The sequence below is a fragment of the Trichoderma aggressivum genome, assembly GCF_033847375.1.
Source record: "Trichoderma aggressivum f. europaeum strain CBS 100526 chromosome Unknown scaffold_038, whole genome shotgun sequence".
In the NCBI taxonomy this organism is placed as follows: Eukaryota; Fungi; Ascomycota; class Sordariomycetes; order Hypocreales; family Hypocreaceae; genus Trichoderma; species Trichoderma aggressivum.
The window spans coordinates 321,334-343,151 of record NW_026946404.1 but is presented as its reverse complement, the minus strand read 5'-3'; the positions used below and the strand labels follow the sequence as shown (position 1 = coordinate 343,151).

Sequence of the window (21,818 nt, the reverse complement as noted above, 5' to 3'; positions counted from 1 at the left end):
CTTGATTTCAATAAGGGATGTAGACTTCTTTATTTTGATCAGCCAATTCCACATCCATAGATCCTCTACGCCTCCACTTACCTCGCCACGATTCTCGGGTAGTCCAGAGTCCAGAGTAAACATTGACTTATTCGGTAACAGTCACGCTCCGTCCAAGCGCCGAATTGTTGATCCTACTATGAGGACCAGAGCCAAGTCTCTTAGATAAGGACAAAGTACCGAAAATTCGCATCCGATTTAACAGAGGTTTAAGTGTTGCAAGAGATGAAGTAGTTAGGGCAACTTCAATCTCAACCGTTCCCCAAATACCTAGGTTGACAGTTGTATATAGGTAATCTGGGATATCAAGGTAACCTTTTGCAAAGGAATACGGACAATGGCGGCGTTAGAGGCACTGCACCAATCAGGCTAGTGTATCATTTCCCGTTAATGTGACTGCTTGCTTACAAGGATCTGAGAGCAGGCAAAGCAATGGTGGACATCTTCTCTCGCTGTGGTATCTGTGCCTATCATCTTGGGCAACAAGAGAGTGATAGACAGCTATTGTCTCAGAGATAGCATTACAATCCAGTTATTGTAGCACCTACATACCTCCCTAACACTTTTTAGATGCTTTTGCTAAATTGATCAGAACACATCGGCACTTAGTGGTGTGTTCAAATTAATAAGTTCGATACGCATAATAACAGGTTTCTCAGGTTAGCTACTTAGCAGGGTTCCCCGCACCAAGTGGGGGATTCTTTTTTGCAAACCCCGCGGCTCATGTCAGGACCAATACGCCAAAGGCCAAACAAGAGAGTTACTGTGCACAACATTCATGTTTAAGGCGTTTCTAAGGCACAACATCTCAACAGCTTCGTGGAACCCTATTGATGAATAGTTTATACAGCCTTAAGCTGCTAAGCGTCTCATAACTAGATACCTCTCTATTCATGAATCTCACTCTCGAAATCTCCTATTGACATCCTTCTTTTGACTTTAGCTAGCTACTCTGTACCGGGCTTCCGAGCGAGCAGATTCACCGGCAACCAGTAGTACAGTGCCCCAGTTTTGACGCCCGCGTCTAGTGCGAATAAAACCTTCTGGCACTCACTGGCGGTTGGAAGGGATGGATCTTTGGTCTTGCCTACTAACTGGAAAAGCTCAGCCCAACCAGCCAAATACGTCCTGATAGCAAGGGGTACCAAGGTAGAGTGGAAAGAACTAGTTGCGCTATGTACAACTGTTAATCCGTCGTCCACGACGAGATTTGGAATGTCTCCAATCCAGCTAAGAAATCACAAGTATGCAATTAGCATTGTTTCTGTAGCGAAAATGTGATTGTGCTGGATATAGTAACTCACTCTAACAAGACGTTAAAGGTCTGGAGAACCGACATGCCAAGTTTATGAAAGGCCTCTGCCTCGTCCCCTCGCACAACTGGCTTTCCCATATCTGCGTCCTCCCACTGCAAGTATCCCCCGGGCTCTGCAAAATTAAGTACTAGAACTCACAAAAAATGAATGGAAAACTCACTCAGTAGCCTTGCAGCATGACGGATAAGCGCACCAGGGTCGTTGCCCCTAATTATGGCGCACCAAAATCTCAAATGGACGACATCATATGTCTCAACAAGATGTGCAGGAACATCTCCAAATGCATCAAGTGTAGCAAATGTCAGGTTTGGTGGGCAAAGTGATGCAGGGGGAAATTGGTTTGCGGAAACATCGTAGCCATGAAGCTGGACAGTTTCTGGCAGTTCTGATGCTATGTCTTGAAGCCAGATTCTTTAACAGATCTAGTTATTAGCAAATGTCTCGTGGAATCGTGCTTGAATAGAGAGCATACGACTCACCCTGTTCCTGTACCTATTTCGGCAATTTTCATATCTGGAGAAATAGGTATTTTTGGGTTCAACGCATAACCATTGTGCATTTTAAACAGGAGGTGCTGGGCTTCTAATCTAGGCATTGTATTAGTGGCTGCGGTTAGTTTACGCTGCCAATAGAGTTATTATATACCTTATTGAGCCATGCAGGTCCCGCCCCAGCACATAATTATCCGTTGTTACAGCAGGCATGATGTATTCTTCAAGTGTGAATCTCTAAAGCCAGCGATAAACAGCACAAGATAAAATTTGTTTGTCACAACAATTGGCAGCATAGCACGTTTTTATAGTAGTAGATAGGAAAGCAGATCAGATAAGTAGTAAATCCCGACCCATAGTAAGCTAATGATAAAATTGAAGAACTTGAGGATATGTGATGGGCCAATCAGTATACCTGCGGGCGCCTTCGGTGTTATAGATGGGGGTATATAACAACCTAGCTTATGTAATTATAATAACAAAAACAACTCAATTCAACAGTACATCCCTTATTTATTTACAAAAAAGGCTTATTCAAAGAAGGCTTATTTAATACAGCTGCCGCGACTGTGTCCCCCTTGGAACAAGGCGAAAACTGCCGGTACAGCTGGTGGTCATATTGAGGTAAATAACCAGTGTGATCCACTCCTCCATTTACGAAAAAGGGTTCCTTCTTATAATAGAACAACCACCCTCAGTCTGGCTTAGTTCTCAATCTTGACTACTAATCTATTATAAAGCAAGTCAAAGACTCATTAATATCCTTCTCTTTAGATTTGCTTCAAGACCTTGTTAAACTTCTTATTGTAACAGGGTTTATATCAGGGGCCCAAGGAAGGAAGAGGCATAATAGAGCCACAGAGCCAGCGAATACTACTAAAGTTACTGCTTAAAGGCTAATTACAGCTAGGATTTACTATATAAAAAAGCATAAATCCCCTTAGTTTTAAAGAAGGTTAAAGATAAATATAGTTATTATATACCTCTTAGCTGCTTTATCCCTTTATAATAACTAAAACCTCTCCTTAACTTTATTACTTTCTTATATATTACTATTTTTAATAAGTTTATTTTTTTTTAAAAGGTAAGAGATTATTAAAGTAAAAATAATAAAGGCTACTACTTAAAAATAAGTAAAAAGTAAGTTATATTTTAAAAATATATAATAAAGCCTTATACTTTATATAATACCCTTTAAAGAAAAATTTACTTTTTAAACTAATACTTTAATTTCTAATACTTAGTATAACCCTTAATTTATTATTTTAAATTCCTTAGCCTTTTTTAAGGAATAATATACTTTTTTAATTAAGAATAAGTTATTTAATTTTATAATTTTTATTATAAGGGAAAATAAAAAAAAAAACTTACTTAATATTTAGTAAATTTTACTAATTTTTAAAATAAAAAATTTAAAATATTTTTTTTATAAAAAAAGCTTTTTTTTAAATTATTTATTATAACTCTTAAGAAAAAACTTATAAAAAAGCTAATAAATTATATAAAAAATTAAAAGTTATATTTTCTAAAGCCTATATTTAAAAAAAAAACTTAAAAAGAATATTAAAATTATATTTTTAAACTTAATATTTTATTTATATTTAAAAAAATTATTAATAAAGTATATAAAATCTTTATAATAAGCTTTTATTTTAAAAAAGAAGCTTAATAATATTAAATTAATTATTTTAAAAAAAAACTTTAATAAAATTATAATAATATTACTTATATATAATATTTAAAGTAATATAAAAACTAAGTTAAAAATACTTAATCCTATATTATTAATAAAAAAAAAGTACTAAATATTATATATTAAAAGAAAAGTAAAATTATAAAAAAGTTTATTAAATAATTTAAAAAGGCTAATAATAAAATCCTATATTATATAAATAATAATTATAAAATCTTAATTTTTTTTTAAAAAATACTTTTAAAAATAAAAAAGTATATTTTTTATAAAAAACTTTTTACTATATAATAAAATTTTTATAAAAAATACTTTAAAGTAAAGTTAATTATTAATAACTTTAGTAAAAGAGATAAATAAAAAAAAAAAATATTACTTATTTTAGAAAAAGTAAGCTTACTTTTTATACCCTATATAAAAGAAAAAAGGTTTTAATTATACTAAAATAATTTTTAAATTAAATAAAAAATAATATCTTAGTTAATAATTCCCTAGCTATTTTTAAGTAAAAAAGTATAAATTTTTATTAAGTATTATATATTATAAATATAAAACTCTTAAGTATTATTTTATAAATTATAAAAAGCTAAATTACTTATATTATAAAAATAAAAAATATATTATAAAGTATTATAATAACCCTTAAGTAAGTATTTTAGCTAATTTAATATAAAGCTTAAATCTTAAACTAATTACCTTAAGAAAAGCCTAGGAAAATAAATTTTACTTATTTAAGCTACTATTTATTATATCCTTTATAATAAAAAAAAAAGTATAAGTATAAGTAAAAGGAATATAAAAATTAAAAACTATTATTTTTAATACTAAAAATAATATTAATATATTAAATAAATACTTAGTAAATAATACTTTAATAATATTTAATAATAACTTAGTAATTATTTTAATATATAAAAACTTAGGTAAAATATATAAATATACTCTTTAGCTCTTAAGAATAAAAAATAACTAAAAAGTTAAAAAATAAATATTTATAAGCTTTATAATAGTAAAAATACTTAATAATATTATTTTAAAAAAACTATAATATAATTAAATAAATTTTATTATTATTATTAAAAATAATTTCTTTTAATACTTAATATTAATAAAAACCTTAATAATAGCTATTTTTAAGTAGTAAGTATATATTTAAGTAAAAGAAGCTTAAGTTAGGCTAATTATTATATATTTTAATATTAGCGCTATTATAAATTAAAATACTCCTATAACCTTATCCTAAAAAAAAGCTATAAAGCTTTTATTTATAAAATATATAAATAAAGTAAAAATATTTAACTTAAAATTAGTAATAAAGCTAATACTTTTATAAAAATTAATATATATAATAAACTTAAAGCTAGAAGTAAAGCCTTTTTAAAGACTTATTTATTCCCTAGTAGAAAAAAAGCTAAAGGTATTATAAAAATATATTAAATAAGTATTATAGTAAAGCTAAATATATTAGTTTATAAATTCTTAAGGCGTGCTAGTATTATTTATTTTAAAAAAAAAAAATAAACTATATTTTTATATAAACTATTATATATTAAATAAAGTAATATATAAGAATTATATACTACTACCCCTAATTTATAAAATTCTTAATTAACTCTAAGGTATAAAAATTTACTTTAAGCTAAATATAAAAAATATATATTATTATATAAAAGTTTATAAAGGAAATAAGAAAAAAATAGCTTTTAAGTATAAATATAAGTTATATAAGTTTTAGGTAATACTTTTTAAATTAATTAACGCCCCTGCTACTTTTTAAAAGTATATTAATAAAATACTTAAGGGCTTAATAAATTATATTTATATAATTTATTTAAATAATATTTTAATTTATAATAAAAACCCTGCTAAGTATATATAATATATTTAGAAAATATTAAATAAGTTAAAGTAATATAAGATATTTATTAACCTTAAGAAGTATAAATTTAATATAATAAAAGTCTTTTATTTTAGGTTTATAATAACCCCTAAAGGAATTAAAATAAAGTAAAAATATATAAAAATAATTATTAATTAGTTTATTTTATATACTATTACTAATATTCTTACTTTTATTAACTTTACTAATTTTTATTAAAAATTTATAAAAAACTATAGTAAAATTATAATACCTTTAACTAACTTAATAAAAAAAAAGGCTAAGGGAAATATTATATTAAAAGAATAAGGGTTAGTAATATTTAAGAAATTTATTAATACTTTTTAATAAAAACTTATACTCTACTACTATAACCTTAATATATTAATTTATATTAAAATAAATACTTTAAAATATATAATTAATACTATACTATTCTAATTTATAAATAAAGCCTAATACCTTATTATTTATTTTTTATAAAAGCTTAATAAAGTAAAGGTATATTATTAAACCCTTAATACTAAAATACTTACTATTATAAAAGTATATAAAACTTAAAAATATTATTTTATATATACTTAAAATAAAGTAAAAGTTATTATTAATTATTTAAATTATAATTTCTTTATTAAAAAAAAAAAACTTTTAAATAAGTAAATATTATAGTTATAAAAGCTAGCCTTATATAACTTTAAAATTATATATAAACTAAGTAAGGCTAATTCTACTAATAAGCTATTTTATTAAGTAAACTTATATTAATTATAAAATAAAAAGTAATTATCTCTTAGATATTTTATACCCTTTATAAATAAATTTTATATTAAATTATATTTAAAAAATAAAAAAATATAAAAAAAAAAACCCTGCCCTAAATTAATAATATAAAATAACTACTTAAACTTAAGGTTATACTTTAACTTAACCCCTTAAGCTAGAAAAAACTTATTAAGAAATAAGCCTTATTTTTAATATATAACTTATAAGCTAGCTAGATTTACGTAAATAATATATAAAAGTATTATTATAATATTAAAGAAATTACCTAAAACCTTATAAAAAGTACTATTTATTATATAGTAAAAAAATACCTAAGTATAAGAGTTAATAATTAAATATAAAGCCCTAAGGAGGACTTATAGTAAATAAAGTATAAATAAAAAATATCTTCTTTAATATAAAACTAAAATTTTTATACCTTATAGTATAAGGTAAGAGATATTAACTTTATTTTATAATAATAAAATAGCTAGCTACTTAAGTATTAGCAAAAGCTATATATAAATAACCTAAACTTATTTTTAGTAAAATATAAAAAAAAATTTAAAAAAATATATTAATATTTACTATATATATTAAATAATAAAGCTTTATTATTATAAATTTTATAAGGAATTAATAATATTACCTATACTAATATAGCTATAGGAGAAGTTTTTAATAAATTTTATTATAAAGCTTTTAAAAATTATAAAAGAAAAAAAAACCTATAACTTAATACTTATTATTATTAATAAATTTATAAAATATATATTATACCTCCTATACTTATAATAAATAATTATAAATAAGTTAGCTAATAAATTCCTTTATTATATTTTTAAGCTATATAAAATTTCTAAGGGAATAATATTAAATTAAAAAAGCCTTTTTATTAATATATTTTAAAAAACTTTTTATTATTTACTAAGCTATAAAAAAAAACTTAATACTATCTTTTACCCTTAAATAAATAACTAAATAAAATAGTAAAATTAAAACCTTAAATATTATCTTAAGGCCTTTTATAATAAAGATTAGCTTAACTAGTTATATAAGCTTCTGCTTATAAAGTTTATATATAATATAATAAAATACTTAGTAACTAAGTAAATACTAGTATACTTACTATTAAATTATAAACTTAACCCTTTTTTTATTAATAATAATAACTTATAATATATAAATAAAAATATTATTAACTAAGTTAATAAAATAATTAAGGATTAAGAAAATATAGCTATTACTTTATAATACTTTAGTAACTTATATTATAAATAATATAATAAGGGAAAATAAAGGAAAGTATTTAATATAAGAGATTAAGTATTAGTATTAACTAAGAACTTTAAACTTAAGAAATTAAGTTAGAAGCTAATACTTAAATATATAAGACTTTATTAAATTAATAAGGTTATTAATATAAGTAGCCTTACTTATTAGCTAAGACTTTTAACCTTAGTTAAAATATACCTAGTATTTAATATTATAATCCTTAAGGAATTTAAAAATAAAAATAAAGTTCTTAAGGAGCTAGAGGATAACCCCTTTATATTAAAAAAAATATATAATATTAAGAAAATTATAAAATATAAAAAAAAAAAAAAAAGTTATATTTATTATATAAAATAAAAAGGCTATAGTAAAGAATATAATTCCTAAGTACTAAGAAAAGACTTTATAAACTAGAACTTTATAAAGAAATATAAAAATAACCTTTAATAAAACTTTACAAAGTCCTAAGGCATAGATAATACCCTAGCTATATTAAGAGTAGTTTAAATAGTAAAAAGCTTAGTAAGTATAATATATAAATACTAGCTTAAAGGGCTTACTTAAATATATAAGATTTACTATAAAAAGTAAGGAAAAACCCATAAGCTTCCTAAGGTAGCTAAGATAATAGGAAGCTTAGCGAATATAATTTACAAAGGCATATAGCTAAGGCAAGGACCAGCTTAAAGGTCTTATATAAATATATAAAATCTACGGCGGGAAGTAAGGAAGAACCCATAAGCTTCCTAAGGTAGCTAAGATAGTAAAAAGCTTAGCGAATATAATCTACAGAGGTATATAGCTAAGGCAAGGACTAGCTTAAAGGTCTTATATAAATATATAAGATTTACAGCGGGAAATAAGGAAAAACCTATAAGCTCCCTAAGGCAGCTAAGATAATAAAAAGCTTAGTAAGTATAGTCTATAGTAATAGTAAAGGTAAGGTTAGTAATATAATATATAAGTACTAGCTTAAAAAACTTACTTAAATATATAAGATTTATTTATAAAGCCTATTATAGTAAAAGATAAAGTAAAAAAAAAGCTATAAAAGCCTTAAAGTAGCTTAAATAGTAAAAAACTTAGTAAATATAACTTATAATAGTATATAATATAATATATAAGTATTAGCTTAAAAAACTTACTTAAATATATAAGATTTATTTATAAAGCCTTAGTAATAAAAAAAAGTAAAAGAAAGCTAAAAAAAAACCCTAAGTAAAAATATAAATTTTATAAAAAGAAAAAACCTTATAAAAATATAAGGAATTCTTTATTTATATTTATTTACTTTTTACTACTTTTTTTTAATTTCTTTTACTTTTATTTACTTTTTTTAATCCCTTTTACTTTTTTTTAATTTTTTTTATTTTTTTTTACTAAAGCTATTAGTAAATACTATAGCTATTAAATATTATATTAAAATATTATAAAAGCAGAGGGGTTATAAAATATACCTTATTTATTAATATTACCTATAGTAGTATTATTAATAATAAGGGTTACTTTAGTTTATAATATATTAACCTAGGAATTAAGGTAATCCTAAGTTATAGTAATAAAAATAATATCTTAAGCTTAGCTAAGTATAAGCTAAGATTATAAAAAAAGTTAGTAAAAGGTAACTTAGTAAAGCTAAAGGAAATAAATTAAAATATAAAATATAAATATAGCTTAAAGATTATATAATAAATTTATAATATTTAATTAAACTTAGGTATTTATAATTTTATAAATATAACATAAATAAAGTTATTATACTATTACTATAGTATAAGTTTAATAAATAGGAGTTATTAATATAAAACCTAGCTTTATTTTATTATAGGCTTTTTTATAGTTTACTTAAAGTATAGTAACATAGGCCTAGGTATATATTAATACCTATTATATAGTTATTATAAAATTAATTTACTAAGTTAAGGTTATTAAACTTAATTTTATTAATTAAATTTATATATATAACCCTATTAGTAATTAATATAAAAATATAGGTATTATTATAATTATTATAATAAAAATATTTATTATTATTATTTAAGAAGGAGTAAGTAAGGCCTTAGTAAAATAAACTTAGAAAATAAGGCTATATACTTAATATATTATAATAATATTTTATTATATTACCTAGCTTTTAATAATTATAATAATATATATAATATTTATAAATATAAGGCTTATATTAGGTTTTAGTAAAAAAAAAAAAAGCTAAGATAAAGTATAACTTATTTATTAGCTTTTAATAATATAATAAGGGAAGGCGTAGGCGTAGGCGTAGCTATAGTTATAGTTATTACTATAATACTTAGTATTAGCTTTTAATAAAATATAATTAAAAGAAGTATTATAGTAGAATTATTAATAAAGAAAAAAAAATATAATTATAATAATAGTAATTAAAGACTTTATAAAAAGAAAAAGAAAAATACTTTTTTTATAATTTAAGTATTATAATTAATAATTATAAACCTACCTTATAGAATTATTATTATAAAAGGTAAATTACTTTATAATAAATAGCTTTTATATAGCTTTCTGCCTTTATTTACTTAAGGACTATATTTTTTATTATTATAATATTAAATAAAGGTTTTTTATTTATAATTAAATTTTACTATAGCTTATATAGTAAAAAGTTAAGGCTAATACTTTAATAATACTTTATAAAAAAGTATAAAAGAAAATTATAAAAAATTATATAAAGGTATATTTTAAAGAAAAAAAAATAGCTTATTAAGGGCCTAAGGAAGGAAGAGGTATAATAAAGCTATAAAGCTAGTAAATATTACTAAAGTTACTACTTAAAGGCTAGTTATAGCTAGGATTTACTATATAAAGAAGTATAAATCCCCTTAGTTCTAAAGAAGGTTAGAGATAAATATAGTTATTATATACCTTTTAGCTACTTTATCCCTTTGTGATAACTAGAACCTCTCCTTAACTCTATTACTCTCTCGTACGCCGCCGTCTCTGACAGTTCAATCCTACCTACAGCACCGCAAATTTTGCAAAATACCAATTCTGGATACAAATACCGAAAGAAAACTTCTGTTTTCGTAAGGTTAGCGACCAATGAGAATGATTTTTTCCATTAACCCGATTTTTAATACCATTCTAGGATCTCTAATACTAAGAAAAACGCTAGTTGTGACTAAGCGATAAATCACAAGCTATGAATGTGTCAGTGGTTATATACTGAGTTGCCGTTGATCTTTGAATGTGTCTTTCTGTAACAATATTAGCATAGACAGTTTACAAACGTGGGGTAACACTTAAATAGGGATAATGTTGAGAATAAAAATATGAGTGTAAATGAAAAGAACATTTTGAATTAATCCGCTTATCTATATCGTGGGTGAAACCCTCGAGGGCTTTGCCATAAGGAATTTTCATGAGCGTTGGCGTAGACGGACATACATTGAATTGCTAGAGAGAAAGATTTCTCCAACAAATTCAATCTCGAAACAAATAAAACTCATCTTATTTACTAAATTATCCGTAAGGAAAGCATTCTCGATCATCTCTTTCCCCCTTGTGACACATCTTCAGGGTCAGTAGTAAAACCAGTAGGGATATTAATAACAGCTATGCTACTAGTGAAATGTAAATATAAAATATGGTATATACGATAGTATTTAAATAAATGCTATTAAACCTAAGGATGTAAGCTCATATTATCTAGCCGCAGGCCATAACTTTGCCTCGGCAGACTTCTTCGGGTGGCTGTCGAACAGTGGCTATACTGCGGTCTAAGGGAATACAAAACGGCGGTCCCAAAATGAATTATAAACTTCCAAGAGTACAACAGAAGTGTGTCATAATGTATGTGGCAGGAAAATTAGCCTACTGTCAACATCAGTGAGTGGTGATGATCGCTAGAGATGCAACGCACAAGCGGCGGATCCTTGTGAGCTTGTTGTAACAGCTACAAGCTGGGCTCCAATGGTAATATTACCATCCACGGGCACTTCCATGCCCCCTATAGTGGAGACATAGAGAACATTGTTATCATTTGAACCACGGCCAAACGCAGCAGATGTAGGCTCTGCAATTTCCGTGGAATTGACATTGCCGGCTATAATGGACTGCTGTCCATTGATAGAGATGCTCTCAACGCCATTTCCACTTCCCGTCACAAGGAAAATGTTTCCATCGCAATCCAGAGTAAAATCGTCATATGTATCGACTGGCTCTAACGGTCGGGCTACTATTTCGATGTCTCCAGCCGGTGTCCCATCGTCATTGATCGCAACTCTGGCCAAAAACCCTTGACCAGCATTGACAAAGTAGAGCATCTTCGAATCTCCATCATGATGGACATGTAACCCATCCACTCCAGCCGGAGGGACAGGCGGCTCAGGTACAGAATTGGTCAGAGTACTGTTGATGACGACCTCATAGTTGCCTTGGGTATCAAGGCGATAGACAACGCCAGCATTGACATCGCTCAAGAGAAATGTGCCCTCGGACTGAGACAATAATGTTATACCGTTGAGAAAATTGGCGGATGCGACGTTAGCAATAAGACTAACATTTGGCGACCCAGAGAGCACGTTGCCCTGAACGGAAACATCATTCATATCGACACTCCAAACATTCCAAGACCCAGTACCAACATCTCCAGCGGGAATGTTGAACCGTCCAGATATGACTGCAAAGACGTCAGGCTCGTATTCGGCGATACCAGCAAGACCGAGTGAATCGGTGAACTCGTGTACCAAAACCGCCTGGGGAGCTCCAGCTTCTGGGTCTGGATCAATGGCGAAAAGTTGTGGCTCGTTAAGTAAGCCCGTGAGAATTTCGCCATTGGATCGAACGGCAAGGTTTTCGAAAAAAGTATTGGGAGGAAATTGAAAAACCGTACGGACAGGGTTGAGGAGTCTGGGCTCTGAGACAGCTATTCCCAAGCCGAAGAGGGTACAGCAAGCAAATGTTGCTGTTAGAAACATGGCTGAGTTGGTGCTTCTAGTTTTACTCTCAAATTTTCTTTGGTTGGTGAAGGAACTGCAATCAAGGACGATTCTACAAATGCTTTATATACATTTTACAGCTACAGCTGAGAGCCCAATTCGCAGTGTCGGGTTTGTATGGAGTTACAACTAACTCCGCCAGGCACCAAACATGGTAACAGGCGGTGAATTTGATCTCCGAAGGGGACTTTCTGATATCGCCGATCTAAATTAATCCATATTTCCAATTATTGCTTCCAGGAGGTCGAAAGTTGCACTGTGCTGGCACCAGTCTGCTGTGAAGATGGGCAAAGAGTCAGCAGTACATTGAACTACCTCTATTTGCCGAAGGGTTCCATATTATCCCACAAACGATTCGGACAGACTGCAATGGGCGATATAATCAACTAGATACATTTAAATTTGTTATTCATTCACTATGGGTAGGCCTTTTTATCCCGGCGTTGCCTGAGCGATACTGTTAAACCAGACTTTTCGATTTGCCATTACAAGGCTTGATACTTCTTCATTATAAGGAAAAAAGAAAGCTGAGCATGGTTTAAACCTTCTGAGGCATGAACATGGTAATTACCCAATTGGTGTCTACAGATTGGATCCTTCATTCATATAAATTGGTTCATCCTACTTCAATGCATGATCTTATATTTTCCTCCGAACCTCATTACCCATCACATCTAGAGACCCAGGTGTTATCGTGAACCATCAATTATAAACATATACAAAGATATATAATTCCGAGCACTGTATTTCTAAATATCATCGATCAATGGGCTCAGCCCTTGCGCAGACCCCAGGCGATTCTCAAAGAAAAATCTCAACCGCTCAACAGTAACGCGATCGTCCATAAACCGAGCAAATGCCGTCGGGTTTGTATGGGGTGTATGCATTATGTCAGAATATGGTGATTCGGAAGACTTGATGTCCTGTCGAACACTCAAGCTAACAGTACGCTGATATTCGGCGCTAAGAAGATAGTTATGGAAGAGTTTTGCGCCCTCGGGATGTGGTGCATTCTTCAGAATTGCCGCAGTCTGGGGCCAGCTGACGAAATTTGCATCATTTGGAAAGGCAACCTTGATGTTTTTGCCGGGATTAAATCCACCAAAGCTCGTAAATGTAGCCGATTGAGAGTAGTTGGCCGCGCTCAGGATGGTAAGAGGGGTAGCAGTCCCACGAACCCATCGGGGATTTTGCTTCAAAAGGCTATCAAACCATTTGGTTCCAAGTTCTTGCATACTAACCATGGTTAATAGCCAAGTATTTTTGTTGTCTTGAAGTAAGCAACTCACATCTGATAGAAAGCAAAGAGAACAGCATCGTCGTCATTAGGATACGTTAGGACAAGTTTGTTTTTGAACTCCGGTTCCAAGAAACTGCTATAGGAGGATATATTCTTGACATTGGGTAGCTTGCCACTATTCCATGAGATGCTCCAGAAAAAGATGCTATAGCCATACCAGGAAGCTGATATAGAATCTTTGAATGTAGGATATACCTTGTCAAATCCGACGGGGGCATAATTGAGCAAGGCGCCTTCCTGTTGCCAACGGGGGAAGTCTTGTAGTGTCTGAAGAATTATGCTATCAACGGAAACGTCATTATCATATAACTGTTGATCGATTTTTCCCTCGAGATATTTCGAGAGGTCCACAGTTATATTTAGAGTCATTCCGGGAAAGCGGTTCTCGAAAGCACTTTTTAGAGTCTCTTGTTGGTCCTTTTCGTCGCCTCCATGCCACACGGTAACTGTCCCACCCTCCTTGAGAGCAGCCTTGTGTATTTCATCAAGTGACCGAGTCTCAACTATTGGGTGGGAATTAAAGCCGAGAATAGTGTCATAAGCAAGAGATTGTCCAAGGAGGAGGGCTGTGGTTAAAAATCGAGACATGATGACTTGAAAGATTGTACAAGGCTGTTTAAGTGGTGTTAAGATAGCCAATGACAATACGTATGGTTGTACAGTTCTATGTCGAACATTTTATATTAAACTATAGACACTTTCCGATTACCTTCATTCTCTTTGCGTTTTGACATAAGGCTCACCGACCTTGTGGCATTAGCAATCATGCCGTCAATGAATGAGTCAACAATCCACATCCTCTCCGATTGTCCTTGTTGGCAATAGCAAGCCCACATTGTTCCCCGAAAAAAATAGCAGGACTTACAACGTGCCGCGCGTTTAAGTGTAAGAATGTGGGACGCTTTATAAGCGTTTCTTCAGGGGTATTGGAACCTATTGTGGCTCGGAAATTAACTGCTCAATAAGACTACGTAAATGTATTTTGAGGTGTATGCAATGATAGTATTTGTCCAATTAAAAAAACCAGTGCCGATGGAGCATGTTACTTTCATGCCATGATGCATATAGCCGCAGTGTAAGAATAATATTTCACTATGAAATATATTACGGAAGAAAACAAATACGCACATCTTGCTCATCGCAATATCCAACTACTCTAAAACTACCTGTATACATAGCGGGGCTATGCTTGGGCCATGGGTATCCTTGGGAAAGTAGTCCACATCTCTCTACAGTCCATAGTGTGCCTGGTATTATGTTTGTAACTGTTCGTAATTCTCACGATGATTCCACTGCATCACTTTTTAATTCAACAGAAATTGTATAAACTCCAATTGATTGCTAAAACTATCCTATTTCCCTTGATGTTAAAGGTAATGCTTTCATCCTGAATATTGTGATACAGCCTCGCTCGTCTGGTAATTATATTCTCTAGTCCGCATCAATATGAAGCAACATGCAGAGTGTCCTACCTCACCTCTCCATGTATAACTAAAATGAGTGACAATAATTTCCTTAATTGAACTATACAACTGATTCTGCAGTCACTTGAAAAACAACAAGCCCAATCCGATTAGCTTTCTAAAAAAAAAAAGCTGATTAAGTCAGACATATAGTGGGTGTGTATACAAGCTTCCCTCCTATATTTACAGGTACCCTACCTTTTGGGTGCTTAACTATTAAAAACCTTACTCTGTCTAACTAGCTATTAGATAAAATAAATACTTTCTTCTTATTTACGGTCCTATTAGGGGACTTTAAAGAGATAGAAATATCTGCAAACCCTTTAGATAACTAAAACAGAATAAATCCTATTGCCCCTGGATTAGTAATAGACCCTTAACCCTAGAAGGAAATAACCCCCTTAGGCCTAAGAATAAGAGAGTTTATAATTTTCTCCTTTACCCCTAAGAAAAAAAAATATTTTATAAAAGCCTTTAGAATAAATAAAATACTTTTACTTAGCTTTACTAAGGCTAAATTAAGCTTAATAGTAATATTAACTATAGTATAAATAGCCTTAAGAGGCTTTATAGCTTTTATTTTTAATAATATAAAAGAAGTTACTAAACTAAATAAAAAGGGAAAATCTTTTACTAAAACTAAAATTATAAATTAGATTAATAAAATTAATATATAATAGTAAGCTAAATAAAATATAATATTAAATATTATTATTATTATTAACTTCTGCCTAGTATAATATATATTTTAACTCTTTTTTATAGTAGTAGAATAAGTTTAATTATATTTAAACACTATACTTAAAAATTTTATTACCTTCTATATTAATCCTAAGGGGAGGCCTAAAAACTTTAAAAAATTAAGTAGTAAAGAAAAAGCTGCCTTATAATAAACCAGTGCCTATATATTAGTATAGACAGTGCTTTTCCCAAGGGATAAACCTTAGAGAGGTTCTATAGTTTATATTAGTGGAGCGATTAGGTTAGTTAATAGGCAATCTTATCACTAGTTAATAATATAAATAAGAGTAAAGGTCTAGGTTCTAATTTAATTATATTATAAACGCTATAGCTGTAATAATAACTAGCTATTTAAGTGTTTTAATAAGTAATATATAGTAAACTTATATATTTAGTTAACCTAGACTAAATTAATAGATTATTTATTAATCTATTCCTAGATTAATAGATAATTTATTAATCTCTTATTAGATTAAGAAGTTATATCTTAATCCTCTCTTAATTAGTTAAAGGATTAAAGTTAATCTAGTCCGGGCTAACTTATTAGCCTATTATTACAACCTTAAGAGCCAGGTTATAATATAATATCCCCCCTCCTATTAGTCTTATCCTTAAGACCTTACTATAGCTAGTATAAGTAGCTGTTCCCCCTCCTTCCTTATTAATATCCCTTTTTCTTATATTAACCGTATTCCGTTAATTATTATATCAGGTATTCGCAAAAAATCCCATCCTAAGATAAAGCGTTACAATATTCTTTTAGAAATTATATTATCGCATTCTATTAAAATAAAAGATTATATATATTATTCTAATAAGAAGAAGTAAAGCTTCTTAAAGTATTAAATATCTAAAGAGAATTCTACTTAGTATACTAAATATATAAAAAACAATAAATCCTTATATAACGCGCGTCCTTTATTATCTACTTAGCTTCACAAAATCGCTATATTTTATACTTAATATAAAAACGCTCTTAAGAAGGCTAAAGAGGAACGTAAGACTGTTAATGCAAAAATTAAATATTTTTGTAAATAAAAGCAACTTTAGCTAAAGAAAATAACTTATGCAGTTACGCAGGGTATTAACAATTTAAAGGAGTTAGATAGGGTTAAGCATAAGGAGGCAGAGGCTATTTATTAGGCTATAATATTATTACCTAATCTAACTAATCTTATAACTGCGGGTTCCGTAGTTAACGTTATAGATTAAGACACTTTTAACCCTTCTTTACTAAACCTAAACTTTAGTAAAAGTTATTCACAAGGTCTTTTAAGTATTTAAAGTCCTTAATAATTTACTATAAGTTTTTTATTTTATTATAGCCTTTTTATTTTACTAGGTATTTAGTTTATTAGGTATTTTTATTAAATCTTATTATTTTAAGTTTTTTAACTTTATATTTAAATTCCTTGCCTTAAATAATAATTTTATTTTATATAACTTTACTTATTTCCTTATTTACTAATACTTTTTTTAATAGTAAAATATAAAAGTTTAAATATATAGTTTTTTTTTATTATCTTAGGGTAAGTAAAAGATCTATTTTATAATTAATAAATCTAATTTTCTTTATAATTTTATAAAGTCTAAGTTTTTTAAAGTTAAATTTATTACTTAACTTATTAATCCTAATATTTAGTTATTTATTATTTTATAAATATTAAAGTAAGTAAATTATATCCCCCTTTTTAAAAATTAATTCTTTAATCCTTTTAATATCCGTAAATTTAGCTATTTATTCTTTAATAAATTTAAACTATACTTATAATTCTTAATATAGTTTCTTAAGTTTATTTACTATAATAATAGCTTTATTAATATTTTCTTTTTTAATAAAAGGTTAGTGTAAATTTAGTTTAAACCTATAGTTTATATAAAATAGTAAGTAGTTTATAAATTTTACTAATATATTATTATAAAATACTTAGGTAGTTAGTAAGTATTTTACTTAATTATCTTAATTAAAGTTAATATAATATTATAAGTAAGTTTTAATAATTTAGTTAATTTACTTAATTTATTTATTTATTTAAGGGTAATAAACTATACTAGCTTTATATTTTAGTTTAATTTTTACTATAAGTAATTACTAGAATTTTAATATAAATATTAATTTTTTATTAAAGATAATTTTATTTAATAGTTTATAATAAATATAAATATTTTAAAAAAAAATATAAGCTAGGTTTTTTATAAAGCTTTTTTTAGTAATTAAAATAAAATAAGCTATTTTTAAAAATTAGTTAATTATTATAAAAATACTATCTTATATTCTATTAATTATAAATTCTTTAAAAAGTAAAAGCTTAATAATATAGTTAAATATTATAAATTTCTAATTTTTTACTAAAATTAGTAAAAGTTATAATTTTTTATAAAAAAAATAATATAATACCTTAGCTTATTTATATATTATATATTTAAATATAATTTTTTATACTTATTTTTTAATATCTTTAAATTTAAAGTATTATATAACTTACTAAATAGTTTTTTATATTTTATAATATTTATTAAGCTTATATATATAAACTAATTTTATTACCTTACTTTATAAATTTTCTAATACCTAAATAAGTTTATTTAATATTAAGTATTTAATATTTATAAAAATACTTTTTAAGTATTATTTATTTTCTTAGTTTTTAATATATTTCTTTATATTATTAATAATTAAATTATCTATTTTAATTTAGTATATTATATTAATTAATCTAATTATAAAATCTTTATATTAGTTTTTCTCTAATACTTAGGCTTTAATTTCTAAAATTTTTTAAAAGTAGTCTAGGTATTTACTAAGTATATTAGTATATTTATTATTTAAACTATTATAATATTTAATAATAAGTTTAAATTTAAAAAGTTACTTATAGTATTTAACTTATTTATAAAATAGTTTTTATATTATTATAAAATAAGTAATATTTTAATAATTTATAAAAATAATAATTAAAAATTAGCTTTTTTTATAATAATATCTCTAATATTACTTACTAAGTGCTTAATATATAATTATAAACTTTTTATTATAAATAAAGTATTTAAGTTTTAATTTATTTAGTTTTTTAAAAAAATAAATAATAGGCCTAAGTTTTTTCTTAAGTATATTATTTAATTATTAAAGTACTCCGCTAATTATATAATCTAAGGTATTAGTTTTAATTATAATAAATTTATTAAAGTTAAATATTATAAATACTAAGGTAGTAATAAAGGCTTATTTAAGGTATTTAAAGGTAATTAAAGTATTTTATATTAATTTAAATTTAATATTTTTTTTAATTAAGTTTATAAATAATATAGTAATTTTTAAAAAATCCTTAATAAAGTATTAGTAATAATTAATAAATTTTAAAAAGCTTTATACTTACTTAATATTTTTTAAAAATTTTTAGTTATTAATTACTTTAAGTTTTTTAAAGTTTATTTAAACTTTTCCTAAGGTAATAATATATTTTAGGAATATAACCTTTTATATATAAAAGTTATATTTTTTAAGTTTTACTAGGAGTTAGTTATTTTAAAGTATTTATAATACTTTTTTAATATATTCCTTATATTTTTTTAAATTTTTAAAGTAAATAAAAATATTATTAAAGTATATAATAATAAAATAATTTATATAGTTTTATAATATATAATTAATTATTTTCTAAAAAAATACTAAGGTATTTATAAGTCTAAAAGGTATTACTTAATATTTATAAAGTTTATACTTAATATAAAAGGTAGTTTTTTATTTATTACCCTTTTTAATTTAAATAAAGTTATATACTTCTTTAAGATTTAGTAATATAAAAATCTTAGCTTTTATAAGCTAGTTTTTAATTTCTAAAATTAAAAATAATAATATAATATTTTTTTTAGTTATTATATTTAATTATTAATAGTTTATAATAAATTAAAGTTTTTTATTTTTTTTAAGTATAAATATAATTAAATATCTTATTAAGGATTTAAAAAGTTTAATATAGCTTTTTTTTAGCTAATCCCTAATTTATTTATTAAGTATTTTAAGCTTAGTAATACTTAAGTTATAGATTTTATTAAATATTAAAACTTTATTATTTAAGAGTTTAATCTTATAATTCTATTAATTATATTTTAATAATTTAATATTAAATTCTTTATTAAAAACTTTTATATACTAAAGGTTTACTAATATATTTTTTAAATATTCTAAAGTATTTTAGTCTTAGTAATATAAATCCTTAACCTTTTATATAATTAAGTTAAGAAATCTAAGCTATTTCTTTTTTAATTTTTTAATATATTTAACTATTCTTAAGAATTTTTATAATTTTATAATAAATACTTATTTTATAATTATTTTTATTTTTATATATTTTTATATTTTTTCTTTATTTAATATAAGGGTTTTTAATTCTATTATTAAGGATATTATTATATTTTATTAATTTTCTTAATTTAATTATAATTTTACTAAAAAATTAATTAGTTAGGCATAAGGTTATTATATTATATAACTTTTTTTTTAATTAATATTAAGGTTATATAACTCTAGCTAATTATATCCTAAGAGTATATTATATTTTAAGATATTAATAATATTAAACTTTAAATAATTTAAGATTTTACTAAATTAAATTTTAAGGTAATTAGTCTTATAGTTAATAATTCTATTATTATAAGTAAAGGGTTATTATTTAATATTAATAAGTATATATAATTTCTCCTTTTTATAATTAATTAACTTTAGGTAGTTAATAAGTTAAGGTATAATATAACTTATTATAGCTCCTAAGTTTATATAAACTATAATTAAGTATTTTTCTAAAGTACTAGGCACTTAGAATTTTTATAGTTTTTATTTTAAAATAATATTTAAGTTATAGTAAATTATATTATTTATATTATTATAATAATTATTATTATAAAAGTTAATAACTATATTATTTAAATTTAAAGTAATTTATTTTAGTTTATTATTTTAAATATTATAGTATTTACACTAGGTATATTTAAGTTAAAGAATATTTTTAATAGTAAGCTTATAATATTTCTAAAGTTTATTTTAGTTAATTCCTTATAATTTATTATTAATATTATATTTTATAAAGTTAAACCCTTATTATTTTAAGTTATAAGTAATATATATAAAAGTATATTATTAATATTAGTATTTTTTATAATAGTCTTTATTATAAAGTATAAATTTATTTTATTTATATTTTATAATTCTATAATTTTTATACTATTCTTAGAGTTTAAGTATAATATATTATTTATATAGCAGAAGTTTATAGTTAATTATATTAGCTTTATTATATTAATTTATAATTAAAATATTATTAATATAATAAAAAGCTAATTTTAATACCTTAGTTATTAAGTATTTATTTATATAATTTTTAATATATTATTAAAACTAGTTTTTAAATAATTTAGTTTTATTAAAGGCAGTATATAAATTAATTTATTTAGCTTAATTTTATTATTTTAAGAGTTTTTAATACTTTTTAAATTCTTTTTATTAAACTATTTTATTATAATATTTATTTTTTTTAATAATACCTTTAAGTTTATATTAGTTTTTAAAGTATTCTTAATTTATTATAATTATTTTATAAAAGTAGTAAATACTTTTAAATTTTACTAACCTATATTAGTTATATATATATTTTTTAAAATTATTTAGTTTTTCCTAAGTTATCCCTTTATAAAAGTTATATTATATTAAGAATATAGTATTTAAGAGATTTTTATTATATATTATATAGCTTTATTTTATTCCTATTTATAAATAACTTCTTCCTTATCCTTAAAGTTAAGTAAATTTTTTTATTTTATTATCCCTTTATTTTCTAAGTATAATTATATAATTATAAGTTTTATATTATTAAGGGCTTACTAAACTAGTATTTA

At 25.1% G+C, this 21,818-nt stretch overlaps 3 protein-coding genes across 3 annotated transcripts; all 3 read right to left on the bottom strand.

Annotated features, from left to right (window-relative positions):
• Positions 1–986: 986 nt before the first annotated feature.
• Triagg1_8142 (uncharacterized protein) lies at positions 987–1,914 on the bottom strand (the record flags this gene model as incomplete). Its single annotated transcript, XM_062902956.1, has 4 exons — positions 987–1,269; positions 1,344–1,467; positions 1,516–1,766; positions 1,835–1,914. The coding sequence occupies 4 exons, from the start codon at positions 1,912–1,914 to the stop codon at positions 987–989; spliced, it is 738 nt and encodes a 245-aa protein (XP_062752987.1).
• A 9,413-nt stretch (positions 1,915–11,327) lies between these two features.
• On the bottom strand, positions 11,328–12,401 carry Triagg1_8141 (uncharacterized protein; the record flags this gene model as incomplete). Its single annotated transcript, XM_062902955.1, has 1 exon — positions 11,328–12,401. One exon carries the CDS (start codon positions 12,399–12,401, stop codon positions 11,328–11,330), a length of 1,074 nt encoding a protein of 357 aa, XP_062752986.1.
• Positions 12,402–13,171: 770 nt separating this feature from the next.
• On the bottom strand, positions 13,172–14,310 carry Triagg1_8140 (uncharacterized protein; the record flags this gene model as incomplete). Its single annotated transcript, XM_062902954.1, has 2 exons — positions 13,172–13,658; positions 13,712–14,310. 2 exons carry the CDS (start codon positions 14,308–14,310, stop codon positions 13,172–13,174), a joined length of 1,086 nt encoding a protein of 361 aa, XP_062752985.1.
• Between the last annotated feature and the right edge of the window lie 7,508 nt (positions 14,311–21,818).